This window comes from Mollisia scopiformis (assembly GCF_001500285.1).
Source record: "Mollisia scopiformis unplaced genomic scaffold LY89scaffold_27, whole genome shotgun sequence".
NCBI classification, from domain to species: domain Eukaryota; kingdom Fungi; phylum Ascomycota; class Leotiomycetes; order Helotiales; family Mollisiaceae; genus Mollisia; species Mollisia scopiformis.
The window spans coordinates 667,636-682,733 of record NW_017263607.1 but is presented as its reverse complement, the minus strand read 5'-3'; the positions used below and the strand labels follow the sequence as shown (position 1 = coordinate 682,733).

Sequence of the window (15,098 nt, the reverse complement as noted above, 5' to 3'; positions counted from 1 at the left end):
TTGCTAGTCTGCCGCAACTATATTTCTTGGCTCGAATTGCCGAATCAGGAAGCGAGACACTATCAAATCCCCCTCACATCTTATCTTTTCACCTTCAATCTCGTCGTCATTGGCGAACATTAAGCTTCTTTTGTTACTTCTTTCATTGACATTCGAAGCGGATCAGACATGCGTCCCGCAGGCGGCATGGCACCAAGCTTCTTATCAGACTTTGGTTATAGTTTAAGGTTTCTTGGCAGGTGGTCTCGTGCTTCTTCCTTAAAGTCTGTTTTCCCCCTTGTAGCCATACCTAGAAAAGAAGGACCCTAGATTTTATTTCCTACCCTTTACTCTATTCTTCTTGTCCGCACATCTTGCCTACCAAATCACACAAACATCCAGCAAGATGGCGGATGCAGACCTAGCTCTCCATGACGACGTCGAGAAAATAGCTTACAAAAGCGAAAAGCGCTCAGACGAGACATCTCCACCTGGATACGACAAAGAAGCCCAAATTCGACGAGGCAGCGTAACGACACACCACGATGGCTTCTTCTCTGCCTTTACGCTGGAAAGCTTCAAGCGAAACCCAAATGCGAGAGTTGTTACGGAAGCAACTGATATTGAAGGCCGTCCACTGGCTGATCAACCGCCTGCTGAACCCGCGTTGGCTATGAAGCTTAAACCCAGGCATCTGCAGATGATTGCTATTGGGGGTTCCATTGGTATGTTTTCCTCCAATCATTATTGTTTACGATACTGACTGAAATCTGACAGGCACGGGTCTCTTTGTCGGTTCCGGGTCGGCCCTAGCTACTGGTGGCCCGGCCTCACTCATAATTGCATATGGTCTGATTGGTGTTATGTTATACTGTACGGTCCACGCGCTAGGTGAATTGGCTGTTGCGTTTCCGATTGCGGGTGCTTTCTCGGTTTATTCGAGTCGGTTTATTGATCCTGCTTGGGGTTTTGCTATGGGCTGGAAGTAAGTCATTCTCCCCACTCTATCAACACGTGTCTCTATGATTGTAGTTTTCTGACTATCGTCTTGTCTGTAGTTATGCCCTCAATTGGCTTGTCACTCTCCCTCTTGAACTCACGGCAGCTTCAATCACGGTCTCCTTCTGGCCTGGTGCAAAGGACGTCAGTCCCGCGGCTTTCGTCGTCATATTCTGGGTTGTGATTGTCGCTATCAACTTCTTCGGCGTACGCGGCTATGGAGAAGCAGAATTTGTCTTCTCTATCATCAAAGTCATTGCAGTCATAGGCTTTATTCTTCTCGGCATTATCATCGCGGCAGGAGGCGTACCAGGCAGTCCGCAAGGCTACCTTGGAGCGCATTATTGGTATGATCCTGGGGCATTCAATCATGGGTTTAAGGGCCTTTGCTCGGTTTTCGTGACTGCTGCTTTCTCGTTTGGTGGAACTGAGTTGGTGGGGTTGACTGCTGCGGAGACGGAGAATCCCCGCAAGTCGTTGCCAAAAGCTGTTAAGCAGGTGTTTTGGCGTATTACTTTGGTAAGGTCTGTCATCTCTCGTGACGGTGTAGACGCTGATAGATCTAGTTCTATATGGTGTCACTTACCATCGTCGGCTGTTTGGTTCCATACAACGACGCAGACCTCTTGAATGGTACCGGAAGCCAAGATGCTAATGCCTCACCCTTCGTTATCGCCGTCAAGAATGCCGGAATTTCAGTGGTGCCTTCAATCATGAACGTCGTAATCCTCATCGCTGTCCTAAGCGTAGGCAACTCCTCCGTCTACGGCTCCTCTCGTACGATGGCCGCTCTCGCAGACCGCGGCCAAGCCCCTAAAATTCTCGGCTACATCGACAACACTGGCCGTCCGCTGGTCTCCATCATCGTCGCCTCAACCATTGGTCTCCTCTGCTTCATCGTCGCGGCCGGCACAGCTACGAGAACTCAAGCTTTTAACTGGATGCTAGCTATCTCTGGTCTCAGCTCGATTTTCACCTGGGCTTCTATCTGTGCTTGCCACATCCGCTTCCGCCACGCATGGAAATACAACGGCCACACACTCTCCGAACTAGCATTCACCTCTCAACCAGGCTACTACGGCTCTTGGATCGGCCTCATAATGAACATTTTAATCCTAATAGCACAATTCTGGACTGCGGTATGGCCAGTGGGCTATGCTTCAGACACTCCGTCGGAAATTGCGCAGGGCTTCTTCGAGGCGTATCTCGCGATGCCGATTGTTATTCTGTTTTATGTAGTGTTTAAGGTGGTGAAGAAGACGAAGTTCAAGAAGTTGAGGGATATTGATGTCACGAGTGGGAGGAGGGAGATGGATTTGCCGGCGATCTTGGCGGAGGAGAGGGCGATTCAAGCGACGTGGCCGTGGTGGAAGAAGTGGTGGAATATTGCTTTCTAAAGTTGATGTGCTGGATTGTTGGTGTCTTTTAGGGCACACTGTACTTATGCTTGTGTGATTCCGGAGCAACTTGTTTAGTCTTTTCTGAAGTTTGGTGAGGAGAGCCACGCCCAACAAGAGGTGTCGTCACGAACATTTAGGGCCACGGAAGTACCAGATCAATTAGTACAATCACCTAAAACCTATGTCGTCCTGTCTCTCATCTTTTCAGTGCTTATTTCTGAATAGGTGCTCGTCACCGGTGGATTCAAGGGCAATTGTCTACATCCATCTCTCAAGCACCGCTTTCGGCGCGTTTCGCGCAAATTGCGCTTTTTTTTTTCGCGCTTGCTCGCCCAGATTTTCCGAATCGATCTTGTTATCCTAGTCATTTCATCTCTTTCTGCAGCTTCCAGTGCATTTATCGGCGCTCGGCCCGTTTCTAGTCACCGATGTGAGCCCTTTAGAATCATTGCAGTACTGGGAGGCAGCGCTCTCGATGGGTGTTCCGTTTTAGCGTGCCCGACAAGACCCACCCGTCTAGACCGGTTATGATTATGGATTCTACAGAACCGTTAGCCTATTGGTCCGTAACGGTTCCAGCCTCTTTGAAACTGTCAAGAACCGTCTGCCCATCTACTATTGGGAGAGCTTAAGGATAGTAGAAATCAAGGGAGCTTAGGGGAGATAGGAGTACCTTAGAGCTTGAAAACCTTAAATATTTGAAGCCTGAGGTTGAATATATACTATTGATAGCTTTTTTTTGTCTTGGCAGTTCAAACCGGCTAGAACTGTCTAGACCTTATTAGGTTTGGTTTCACTATTTTGCAACCCGTACTAGTACGGGTTGGTGACGGTTCAGGGCCAAAAACGGCCCAACCCACCCATCGAGAGCGCTGCTGGGAGGAGGATTAAAGTATTCGTTCGTCGCGTTGCGAGCATTTCTGTTTATCTGTGGATTCGAACATGATGCTGCACCTCTTTGAATTGGTAGAATGGTAAAATGGCATTGTCGTTTAAAATAATAATATCTGGGGATGTGTGCTTCAAGTTAACTTTAGAGATCACTTCGGTTGAAATGTGTGTCCCTAGGAGAAATTTTGGCTCTGATAGCTCAAATGAATCTACATAGTGATCAAAACTCATGACCGACCGTACCCACTAATGACAGTTTTCAAGAAGATACTGAACCACTGAACTTCTTCCGCATGAGCTCAATGCATTTGTTTCATTATGATACAATCTAAGGGGACGTAATTGCTACACTTCCATCTGCTGTGAGCAGTTCAGCTTTTCCTCTTCTCTATCAACTCCCTAACCATCGAGAATCTCGCCGCTTGGCTCGTTTCGGATGTTTCGCTCAAACTCTGCAGGAACTTTGACCCTCTCTCAACATTTTCTAGAAGCTCTTCACGAGAAGCGTCAAGAATTTCCACACATTGGAGCAGGAACTCAATTCTTCTTGTGAAGCCCCTCATCTCGTTTATCAAAACATCTTTGTTCTTCCTCATTTGATCGACGTCAATAGTCCCTGCTAGGGCTTCTGCCAAATCAATACAAACTCGTATTATCGTCTCCCAGTCACGATCTAACGAGTCCGCTGTTCGGCGTGCTTGTCTCACAATATCTGATGTAGTCTCTATCTCGTCTGATGTAATGTCTTCTGTCCGTTGCTGATCAGCTGTAGTGTAATCGCTGCAGGCACCATCATCCGGTTTTTCGTTCCCATCGTTGAGAGGTTGATCAGTCAATGTAGGCTCCTCGCCCTCCACATTCTCCTCAGCCATCGCCTCTCCGGTAGAATGTGCTGTCTGATGCACAACGCTTGGATGTTGGTGGTTCGACTCTTGCTTTGATGTCGATACTGTCGGGCTCGGTAGCTCTGGACTCTGGGAAGCCATGTTGAGGCAAGTTCAATGTGAGGAGACATCATAAGAAGTAAAAAATTGCTTAAATAGTAATTTTGGACCAGAGAAGAAACGGCAACGTACTGAAAGAAATGGTTCTTTTCATGTGCTATGCCTCCTCTGTGCTATTGATGCGGGGCAAAGCGATTTTCTAATCTTTTGGAAAGCCTAGAATACCCCAGAAAGGGAGTTTGGTATAGTATTGTCCTAGAATTTCGGGGACAAGCTAAATCTGAAATTACAATCATAGCCTCTTCAACATAACATATCGAGCTGTATTCGTGCTGTTCTTACACCACTTCATCCCACAACTCTTGATCCCCACTTGGGCCTTTTTCCACTCATATTGTCCTATAAACCTTCCATACATATTCAAAAAATTTCTCTCTTAGAGCCATTGCACCTTCCTGGTATCTTTACATCCTTTTTATCTCATCGCTCCACTTTAATCTTCCACCGCACAAAGAATCCCAACCAGCCCATCTCACTGCGCTATTGCCTGATGCACCTCAACTTCTCGTGCCACCACTGCCCCACTGCTCTTACAGAAAAGGATATAAAAATGATAGAAGAATAATAGATTGATATTAGCGGGCCACAGTGCATCAGTACAATATCGTGGGCTTCGAGAAACGTTCTTTTACAAGGAGATGGGAGAGGAAAGGTTGGTCATAAGCCATGTAAGTCTTCACTCCATAACGGCGCCGCTTGAAGGAGTATATTTGGTGATCTTTTCCATATTTGGGGATATGTAATAGAAACGAACCGAGTTCTCGAGTAATGTAGTGAAGCACAAGTCAAAAGACAATTATGAAGAAAGCTGAAGTTTTAAATGCCGTTGGCGATTTGGCAAAGTAAACCAACTAATTCGCTCCTGTTGAAAGCATGCACCAGCTCCGCTGCTGAGCCGCATTTGCCACTCACGGAACTACCTCAACTCAAGATCAATCCATATGCATCTCTTCAATCCCTGACTTAAGAAATCAAGTAGCGCTTCCAAGTAGCCCGATTCCAGATGCCTAGACCCTGAACTCCCAAACAGCGAACCTTACTCCACCACAATACGACATCTTACGTCTACTACTCATCCAGAGAGCTGCTACATTTTCTTCATTTCAGCCTCAAAATCGTCTCGGGCCTCCAGATATGCTTTCGCTTTCTTCACCAGGATGTCTCCCACATCTCGCTTGATCGTCACTGCTAAGCCATTGAGGATGCTGTTCAACTCATTCACATGCAGCAAGACATCTCCCTCAAAGAGTGCCCAGTCATCTTCGTCTTGATCATCCGGTGCAAAACCCTCAAATGCCTTGCAATCACATGCTGCTGATCGCCGCCAAACCTTTTCGAATTGTTGTCGATGAATGAACAACGCGTTTTGGCTTTCCTTGATTATCTTAGTCGCGATCTCCTTGGCACCTGTGAGAGGCAAGAGGAAGCGCTCGAGTTGATCTTCAATGGAATGGAGGTTGATAGCTTCGGATTTGGGTTGCAGAGAAGGTCCTCCGAGCGCTACCAAGCTTTTGGATTTCTCGGAGTTGGTATCGGTATCCGCAATCTGATCTGGTCTGTCGTTCAGCGTCATCTTGGCAAATGATATGAGATTATCTCCTTCGAGGTGGGCCCAGACAGCAGGTCCAGGTTGATTTGGTGGATGAGCCTCATCATGCTTCGACATTTTGAATTCTGATGAACATTGGGATAGTTGACGGAGCATTGGGATCCTTATATGTTGATACATTCAGCGTGTGCCATTCTTTGATACATAAAGGTATTCATTTGGCTTTAGAGTACGTAGGAAAATGACTTCTAGACATGCCTTTGATGACTTTCTGACTACGCAATCCAAGGTTGAAACTTCTATTTCTGCTCTATATTGCGCTTTGTGATCCTGTCTTTGACCTGCCAAAATGTCCAATTTTATTTTCTATGGAACGGGTGTCTGTCTTTAAGATAGCTCTGGAGCTCATACTTTCAATGTAATCCTTCTGTGAATGCAGATTCCAGGCTCTTTGTATGACAAAAGAAAGAGAATTGGCACATTAACAACTCAGAAGGAGCAAAGGAAAGTGGGACCTAGAAATGCGAAACTCAAGTAGTATTCAGAGATTCTAGGCAACAGCGCCACTCCCACTTGTACTTTCCAAGAACAGAGGATGCTTCCCAGCTTTAAGGCTCATTTTTCAATTCTACTAAGGGCATCAGCAAGTACGTGGGGGAAAAGTTCGCTGTTTTGCAAATGGGTACGCACGAGGATCTGACGACGTTCACCTGCATGGCGGACATTTTCATCCTAGGCCAAACAAGGGTCGTAATAGTGTGTTTCAAAATAAGAAAATAAACTTATTCTTGAAGCTATTCAAGCATCTAGTTCTTCTGGCCGAGTTGTTCAGGAGGCTGTTGCTACTCCAAACCCACTGCAGCAGGCTCAGTTGATACAACGACTGTAGACTCATTTCATATATTCGCGTTTTTCGGTCCCGTAACTTATCTGTTTATTATTTGTGCACTGAAATTGAAAAGCCTCCCTAAGACCTCAGTGAGAGTGTCGTCCGAAAAGGGGAAGCGGTTGCCGCCATAGCCCAAATAGGTCTAGCTGAAGCAGTAACCGAGAAACGCTAAAGCTTCATTTCGACATCGCAACGTTCATTTGATACCTCACTCATCGAAGTTCAAGGCTCTCCACCGTATTCAGCAATAATTTCATTTCTTGTACGACAGCTTTGATATTTATGCGCCAGCTTGAGGGTTGTAAAGTCTGCACCTAAGCCGCCAAACGCGTCCCACATTTACAAAATATTTCCACGAATGCCTCTTTTCACGATGTCCCCGGCTTGAAAGAAGCGGCGATACAGATTTGCGCGACCTTTACTATCTTACCATACTGTCCTGATGGATATCTGACTTCGATCTTCAGATTTCTTCCATCAACAAGAAGGATCAGGTCGTAGGTTATCTCGTACCGTGCCTTACCCTTCCCTTTTTGACCTCGGCCCGCTCCTTTTGGTCGAATCTTTCCCTGATTGCGCAACTTGGTGAAGTCAACGAAGAAGTTTCCCGCAGGCTGAGCATCTGGAACGACATTTTAGTATTCTGCGGAAGCAACGATGAAAATGGCCTACTTTTATTCTGCTCGTGGTTGAGGTGATACTCAGAAGAGCTGGTTGTATCAGATACATATAACACTTCCTCACATAGGAGAGTCTTATCATCAACTGGGAAATGGTGAGTTCTTGTAAGTGGTTTCCACTTGTGTTTAGAGTCCAGGATGTCTCCCTATCAAAGTTAAAGCAAAGCATTCATATGACTTCCAACTTTGACTGACCTGCTCCAGAAAATTATCGATCACCTCAATCATCAAGCATGCCTCTAGTGGACATAAGACAGGTTTGCCATTGGTATGCCCAACCCAATCAGGCTCATACAACTGCTTCGTCAGAAACCCATATGTTGTTTCCGCGAGCCGTGGAATTCCATCTTCCGGATTTCTGGTCAACAGCACGGCCCCGGAAGAAACCGCAGTGATGCTTCCCATGTCGTCAGTGAACTCTTCCTAATTTTATCTCAGTAACTTACTAATCTTGGTCATGACGGGGTAAGACCAAATCAATTTCGTATGACAAGCCGACCTCCTCGGCAAATTTGGCAAGAAATTTCTGAAGATGGCTCTGCAGCGAGAGCGAAGCACCGAAGCCACCAGTAAGAAAGACGTGCTAGACCGAATCAGCAATAGTACGAGGAGATAGGCTGCTTGGTTCGTACTTTGACTTCCTTCCCAAGAGCTATTGCTGCCTCGAGTTGACCTTGAATGACACGAGCGACACGATCCAAAAGCGGAAAGAAAATTTGATGGAAATCATTCCTGCCAGAAATTGTCACTCTCAGTGCAGATATTCTGTGATATATTACTCACTGATAGAGCCAAACATAATTGTCGTCAAATCCTTTAGCGTCCTGTCCCTCGCGTCCTTGTCGTTTGTCGCCACGAAGCCCTGGTATGTATATTCTGGCGCTTGGGTTTTTATATATATCCCTATTGCGCTTCAAGTGATCTTCAAAGTTGGGCATTTGAGCGTCAACAAGCGATTCAATGGTGTTGCCGTTTCTCTCGAAGTGCTCGGCTTCATCTCTGAGCTTTTCAAGCATCAATCGGCGGAAGTTTTCATTCAAGTAGCTAGCGCCACAATTATCACCTATTTTTGATTAGGTAAGACTACAAGTTACAGATGTGGACTCACTTACCGGCAGGCGGACACACCTCCTCTCCCAGTCTTAACGGCTGCGACCTAGCCACGCTAAATGTCGAAGCGTCTACCGTTCCACCGCCACAGTCGCACACGACAAAGGTCGCGCCAGCCTACGCAGATCAGTATGTTTGAGGCTCATAAAACTCATATGCGACATACAGTTAGATCTTTGGAACTTCCTAGCAGGAATGTTGCGGCAGCTTTTGGTTCAGTCACCAAAAAGAGGTTGTCGACATTTCTGTTCGTTAACGTCCCGAACCCAGTCACCCTGATGGCTTCTCCCAATGCCCATTGTAGAACCAAGGAGGATATCTTCGAAAACATTACCGGAACTGTCAACGCAAATTTGACACAAGATTTGTTGTCGTACTCTCCACGAGCGATCAACTCTTGCCTCGTGTGTTGAAAAATTTTGGCTAGGTAGTCGGTGATCATGTCTTGGACAAGTTCACAATCTAGATCAGGTCTCTGTATCCCGTTGTTGCGAACCAGCTGATTTTCAATGAGGTCCTCGAATACAGGTTGAAGTTCCTCTCTGCCCTTTTTGGTATGCTCGGTGTTGAGCAACATCAGCTTAACTCTGTCTACATGGCGTCGATAATCACGAGTTGTATGAGCGATGTATCGCTGGTATGGACACTGAAATCCCCAGAGCAAATCCGGACTGCTGTCATCATCTGCGCTAGAGCTATCCAATATTTGTGAAAGTCTTTGATCCGGCCTCGGCGCCGGCGATCTTCGTAAGCGGGACGGTTCGTTCTCGTTCTCTTCTTCGGAGCTGGAGCTAAACCCGTCGACCTCTGGATCAGGTTCAATCCTTCCTGTGGTCGGACTGCGGTTTATTGGGATGGAAGAATACCATTGCTCCGTCGGTACATGCAGGTTCAGTCCGCGCATAGGATCTTCAGGCCAGTTCGAGATTGTTGCGATGTCACTCGGGTAAATCGTTGTGACGGCCTCTCCATCGAAGTAAGTGAAATAGGAGATTGAAGTGAAAGTTGTTCCGTAATCGATGCCGATAAGTATATACCTTATACGTGATCCCAGGTGTGGAGTATCGTCTTCGCGTTCTGATTCATTCTCTTCGGACATTCCACTTTCTGGAACACTAATCATCAGGCTCCTATTCCTCGCGCTCGATGAAGGCGGATGTAATGTTTCGTCTCTACTGCGCTTTGTCGAGTTCTGGATCAATGACGCAACTCGTCTCTTGGTGTTCTGTCGCGAAAGGTCATCTCTTGGGCTCGTCCACGATACATGGTCATCCGATATCAAATTCGGCGCCTGCATCACCATTCCTGGAAGTCCGATCTCTTGTATCCCGGGCACAGGAGAAAACGACTCTTGAGCCGAGTCATATACTCGAGACGGAAGCGATCTCCTCTCTACCGGGCCAGTTTTCCTTCTCTTCTGTTTCTGGGACGCTGTCCTTTTCCAACTTCCTTCTTCATTCATTGCTCCGCTTTGCTGCACAGAGATATCGGCGTGTAAGGTGGAATTCGACGTTGGCACTGCCCTGAATCTGGAAGCAAAGCCACTATCGTAGGATACTACAGGTAAGTAAGTCGTCTTCTGGTGCTGAGGCTGAGGTGCCATCCTTTCTGATGCCCTTGACACTTCTTTTGGAGGCACAAGACCGATCAATTCTTCTTCGAAACAGATTCGGTTGACAGAACTCGATCACTGGCCAGTTTATCTGATGGGTAAATCTTGTTCAAATAATCCTCATGGGTACCAAATCAAGCTGGCCTTTGCCCGATGCGTGGTTTCAATCCAGGATACCTCGAGATACACGAAAGGACGTTCAATTCGTCTCGGTCTTGTTTCTATTCTAGGAACTGATGTTCTGAAGCACTGTTTGCTCGCCCCAGCCTCAGAAGCTAGGGTTACAACGCCTAAAGAGTCATTTGTTGCCGTGTGGTAGAATCAAATGGTCAGGTCAAGGGTGTTTTATGAGACAAATTTAGGCTTCCTTCCCTTCGAAGCCTCTTTTTTGGACTCGTGCATGTCTAGAATGGCTCACCGAGCCCCAACAATGAATTTGTTCTTTTTATCTTCAGATATGATTGGCTGTGGGCCGTTCACAAATCTTTCGACAGGGGTGAGACAAGGTCCGTTCGTGGCCAGCGGCTTTCGGCAGCCGATTCCACTGCAGCCACAGCTGCACATGAACAGTCTAGCCCCTGTGATAATCTTACAGTCACGTCAAACAAAGCCTTCTTCCAGCCATGTTACTGATTTTCTGGGTATTGGAGGAAAGCGCGCGACCGCTTCGCGTCTTCACCAAGCTGTCCAATCTAGCTCAGCTGCCTGCCTTCGATCGCGTCCCGGCTCTTCAGGTATTCCAGAGGATTATCTTCAGCTTTTGCATAAGATTGACAAAGCGTCACCCATATCTCTGTCTTCAAAAAAGATGTCGGCTAGGCCAGTGTGGTCGACCGATGACCTGGTGTCACTCCTTGCATGGCTTGACTTTTCTATACATCAAGGAATCAATTTCGCAGATACTATTGAGAAACATTTGGCGATCTCGAAAAATATTTCACAAAGCGATGACTATCCTTTCACCAAATTGCAAATACAAAACAAACTTTTGGGTTGTATTCGTGGGCAATCGGTAAAGCTTGCTACTCTCCTCAAAGTAGGATCGTCATGTATCCTTAGGCTTGATGAAGCCACCAGACACGAAATCAATACCACAGTCCAACGATACACGGATAACCCCAGCTTCACCCAGCAATCAGCGTTTGCCATCTCCTCAGCACGAGGTTCGGCGGTGGCCCATTTCCGCGAAGCATGTCAGACAGGATCTTCACCGAAGAGCGCTGTACGTGTCAGTTGAAAAGTTGGTAAACTGATTGGCTAACAACAAATATAGATAGGTGCCGCAGAACTGTCATCATCAGCGGTCTCAAGGCGACATGACGCTCCCTTGTGCTCGAACGAAGACCATAATCAACTTCGTGAACAGCACTGTCGAGAGATTGACTTGATCCGAAAGGAGTGGCAGAGAGAGTCATCCGACTACCTTCGACGCGAGAAACAACTCAGACAACGAGAAACAGAGTTATCTGCGAAGATTATCCACCTCGAGATGGCGCGAGATAGCAGGATGGCTCTCAACAAAGACCCCTTGGAATATCAGCTATACTTGAAAGACAAGCAAATCTGGGACAGCGACCAGAGAATCAGGAAAATGCAGGAGCAGATGCGCTTCACATCCAAAAACGCCTCTCCAACGATATTCACAGATCTATCTATGCTGGTAGATCGTTCGATGAAGATGTTCGAAGCAGAGCTGGGCTCAATTTTACATGGTCATCATATTGCGAATGGTCTTCAGTTACCGACGCAACAGTCCCGTGAACTGTACAACTTGGTACAATCCGTCCACGGCTGTACTGATGAACGACGTAGTGAAGGTCAACGGCTTCGTACATGGATTCTGAAGTTCGAGCCGGAAGCTGTAATCAAAACACTTACGCTTGCCGCTCTACGAGAGTGGGTTTTTCATTCTGGACTTCTCGCGTATGTGGATAAGGATTCTCAACTCCTTCACGCTTACCGTGATGCTATTATGGTCCAAGGTCAGTTAACTATCGTGACATGAATGTCCTTCAACAACACTGATACTTGAAATAGATGGTTGGCGAAGTCTTCGCAATCTAGAAATAACGGCATACAGTTCTCTGATTGAGTCCCATGAATTCCAACAAGTCTTCATTCCGAAACGATCTGCTGAGTTTGCTTCTCGTTTGACAGCAACATTAGCCATTCTGTTCCCATCCTCACACTATGAAGCACCAAATCGCTCATTCGAATCTTGGGGCGATACTCAGGAAGTCTGCGACCATCGACACTCCCGGTTGATCGACATATTCCAGACTGCTTTGAAACTCAAAGCAGCCACGGTCACCGTCGATCGTGATTACGAATTCATTGTCTATCCACCTAGGACCTCACTTCCACTTAACCATATCTCTCAGAAAGAGTTAACTTGGCTTCAAGCATCGATGCGCACTTATGAGTTGCGAGCGTCTGGGCCATCGGGGCAGCTGATGGATGCCCTTGTTCGTCCCGAAAACTTTGTGGTCGAGACCGGCACCGCTCCGACACGCCCTGTGATACACGAAAGCATCATATCATCGTCTGAAGCTGATGTAGCCGGAATTTCGCCCGGTAGAGCAAATCACAGAGCCACCGCTTCCCGTAACACGGCTGTTCATTCGCAAGAAGCTCAGAGGAAGCATCCAGGGGCAAATGTTCGCAGCGCCACATCCCCGTCTGTGCCACCGGGTGGCATGGTTATGGACAGCATAGATCATGAAATATCCAGCTCAAGCACTGCGTCGGATAGGGAACTTGAAGCTACTTCGTTCCGAGAACTGACTACGTGGAAAATCCCAACATGCGATATCTGCAAAGCAACTTTCTCAAAACTGTCCAATCTGCAGTCACACCAAGAGAATAGTACGTACTTTTCCTATCTCAAATATCTGAACGGATATACCCAATGAATGCTAACCTGATTTAGATATCTGCAGGACTTGCAATCTGTGCCCTGAAATTTGTCAAAATTTATCTGAGCTTCGCCGCCATCATAATGCCAAGCATTTTGCAACTCATTTTTCCGGCAGCCGCCGTGAGCGATCCGGATCCACACAACAAATGTTACCTCCTGGACAAATATTTCAATGAACCCTTTGCGGCAAAATATACTTCTACGAAAAGCCTTTCCAGACACATGTCAACAACAGTAAGGTTTTGATTCATGATAGTACAACAACTTGGCTAACGTGTAATAGAATCTTGCATTTGGTGCAAGCATTGTGAAGAGTGGTTCGAAGATCGTTAGCTTTATGATAAACATTGCGCAAAAAACCATTTAGAGCAGGACGGACAAAACACGACCCAGAAACACTCAACGATTCCGTCCACAAGCAACACGAGAGACATGTTGGATGATGCAGATACGTGTATGTCAGTGGATTCGAGGCTAGACCATCATGTCGATCTCACACAGAAGCTCTCCGCATCGCTTGCCGACCCAGGTGAGATCCACCCCGAATACCAGGACACGCCGATGTTAGATCAAGCCGTCACCGAAGTAATTCCGAACCGAGCTTATTCGACATTCCCTACTTCCACGATGTCTGCTTTTGGAGTAGCTCTGAAACGCTCAAAAAACTTTCCGTTTTCAGATGAGCATCAAGTGCCATCACCTTCAGTGTGTTTCACCAAAATTCGTTGTTGCTACAACAAGACATCTTTTGGATCAAAGTAAAGACAGTGTAGTGAATAGGCCTTATTTTATATTTCTTTGCACTCCATTTTGATCAAGCTTCGCCTGTGACTCCATTCCTCCATTTGTTGTAGTCTGCAGCCAGACACTTGAAGCCCTGCGCCTGAAGGGTACTCACAAGTAACTCCGCCCACACTCTTCTCTCAGCATTGGGAACAGGCTCTCCCAAATTGAAAGCCCATCCTATCGCGGGTTTGGTGGCAACCCAGAAACGCGGGAAATAGGCCGCTGCTTCCCAGTCAATAATCGCAGCGACGCTATTTCTATCCTCCGAGACCATGATATTCGTTGGCCCGAGATCCGGGTGGCAGAGTACGAAATCATCTCCTACCTCAGGTAAGATTTCGCACGAGATCTTAGTCATGTATGTTTTCATATCGATTGATGAGAATGGTCCAACGGTCATATAAAACCACGAAGGATTAGAAGCAGGGAGCTTGCCCATCAGCCAATACTCGTAGACTCCGCATCCAGAGATGGATTCGTATCGCGATGATGTTATTCTTGCAAGACTAGAGCAGTGATGTGCCACTTCTTTGGCAATGTTCATATGCTGGGCAGCGGATAGGTGAGGCCACGCTGTGTTCAGCGTTCTAGCTTGCACTCGTTTCATGATGAGAAAGGTGCGGTTGATGGGCCGATCGATCCAAGAGTATATTACTTCGGCCATTGGTACCTCGGGACAAGTTTTGCGGACGAAGTCAATTGTGGTAGCTTCTAGTTGACGGCCTTCATACCATGATTTCACTTTACAGATAGCTTCGCTTCCGAGCTTCCAGACCGACCCTCCGGTACCACACTCTTGTAGTCTGTCAATTGCCGCATCTCCTTCGGTGGAATTTGTGAGGTATGTTTCGTCTCGTGGTTGGAGATGGAATGTGCTGTCGCCGTCCACCCAGGAAGCCAACGAATTGAGAGGCTGGGCGTCTCCGGTACTGATCTTGACACAGATCACTGTGGTTCCTAATGTCCAGAGAGACGGGTTCATTCTTTTCACGGATTCACGAGCCGGTGGTTCCATCTCACTATGACATGTCAGCTCACCATATGTGAAAAGCAAAGCGAATGAGAGAACACTACCAGAACATTGTCCTATCTTGTTAAGTAGGCTGCCGTAGGCGGAACGACACTCAAGAATTGCACCTCGAACGTTCTCCAACAATCATAAGATATTTCTCGGAAACATAGACCGAAGTACGGAATGCTATAGTGCTCGGGATGGATAGCGGCCTACTTCTAGGAAATAACGTATGATGGGAGAGAAGTAAACAAGCTTGCGAGTAGACAA

The 15,098-nt window shown here is 46.9% G+C and overlaps 6 protein-coding genes across 6 annotated transcripts; 2 read left to right on the top strand and 4 right to left on the bottom strand.

Annotated features, from left to right (window-relative positions):
* Nucleotides 1–282: 282 nt before the first annotated feature.
* On the top strand, nucleotides 283–2,532 carry LY89DRAFT_627501 (AAT family amino acid transporter). The gene is made up of 4 exons (XM_018211143.1): nucleotides 283–704; nucleotides 757–964; nucleotides 1,038–1,497; nucleotides 1,545–2,532. Exons 1-4 carry the CDS (start codon nucleotides 386–388, stop codon nucleotides 2,373–2,375), a joined length of 1,818 nt encoding a protein of 605 aa, XP_018064461.1. The 5' UTR covers nucleotides 283–385; the 3' UTR covers nucleotides 2,376–2,532.
* A 1,108-nt stretch (nucleotides 2,533–3,640) lies between these two features.
* LY89DRAFT_740501 (uncharacterized protein) lies at nucleotides 3,641–4,255 on the bottom strand (the record flags this gene model as incomplete). The annotated part of the gene is made up of 1 exon (XM_018220597.1): nucleotides 3,641–4,255. One exon carries the CDS (start codon nucleotides 4,253–4,255, stop codon nucleotides 3,641–3,643), a length of 615 nt encoding a protein of 204 aa, XP_018064460.1.
* Nucleotides 4,256–5,360: 1,105 nt separating this feature from the next.
* LY89DRAFT_760913 (uncharacterized protein) lies at nucleotides 5,361–5,939 on the bottom strand (the record flags this gene model as incomplete). Its single annotated transcript, XM_018221529.1, has 1 exon — nucleotides 5,361–5,939. The coding sequence occupies one exon, from the start codon at nucleotides 5,937–5,939 to the stop codon at nucleotides 5,361–5,363; it is 579 nt and encodes a 192-aa protein (XP_018064459.1).
* A 1,140-nt stretch (nucleotides 5,940–7,079) lies between these two features.
* Nucleotides 7,080–9,600, bottom strand: LY89DRAFT_596948 (uncharacterized protein; the record flags this gene model as incomplete). The annotated part of the gene is made up of 8 exons (XM_018209954.1): nucleotides 7,080–7,333; nucleotides 7,384–7,537; nucleotides 7,587–7,788; nucleotides 7,838–7,974; nucleotides 8,024–8,123; nucleotides 8,175–8,454; nucleotides 8,504–8,618; nucleotides 8,668–9,600. 8 exons carry the CDS (start codon nucleotides 9,598–9,600, stop codon nucleotides 7,080–7,082), a joined length of 2,175 nt encoding a protein of 724 aa, XP_018064458.1.
* Nucleotides 9,601–10,921: 1,321 nt separating this feature from the next.
* On the top strand, nucleotides 10,922–13,397 carry LY89DRAFT_740498 (uncharacterized protein; the record flags this gene model as incomplete). Its single annotated transcript, XM_018220596.1, has 5 exons — nucleotides 10,922–11,335; nucleotides 11,387–12,095; nucleotides 12,151–12,978; nucleotides 13,053–13,264; nucleotides 13,314–13,397. 5 exons carry the CDS (start codon nucleotides 10,922–10,924, stop codon nucleotides 13,395–13,397), a joined length of 2,247 nt encoding a protein of 748 aa, XP_018064457.1.
* Nucleotides 13,398–13,892: 495 nt separating this feature from the next.
* On the bottom strand, nucleotides 13,893–15,058 carry LY89DRAFT_269934 (uncharacterized protein). The gene is made up of 3 exons (XM_018206355.1): nucleotides 14,891–15,058; nucleotides 14,142–14,835; nucleotides 13,893–14,038 (listed from the first exon to the last, which is right to left on the bottom strand). The coding sequence occupies exons 1-3, from the start codon at nucleotides 14,896–14,898 to the stop codon at nucleotides 13,994–13,996; spliced, it is 747 nt and encodes a 248-aa protein (XP_018064456.1). The 5' UTR covers nucleotides 14,899–15,058; the 3' UTR covers nucleotides 13,893–13,993.
* Between the last annotated feature and the right edge of the window lie 40 nt (nucleotides 15,059–15,098).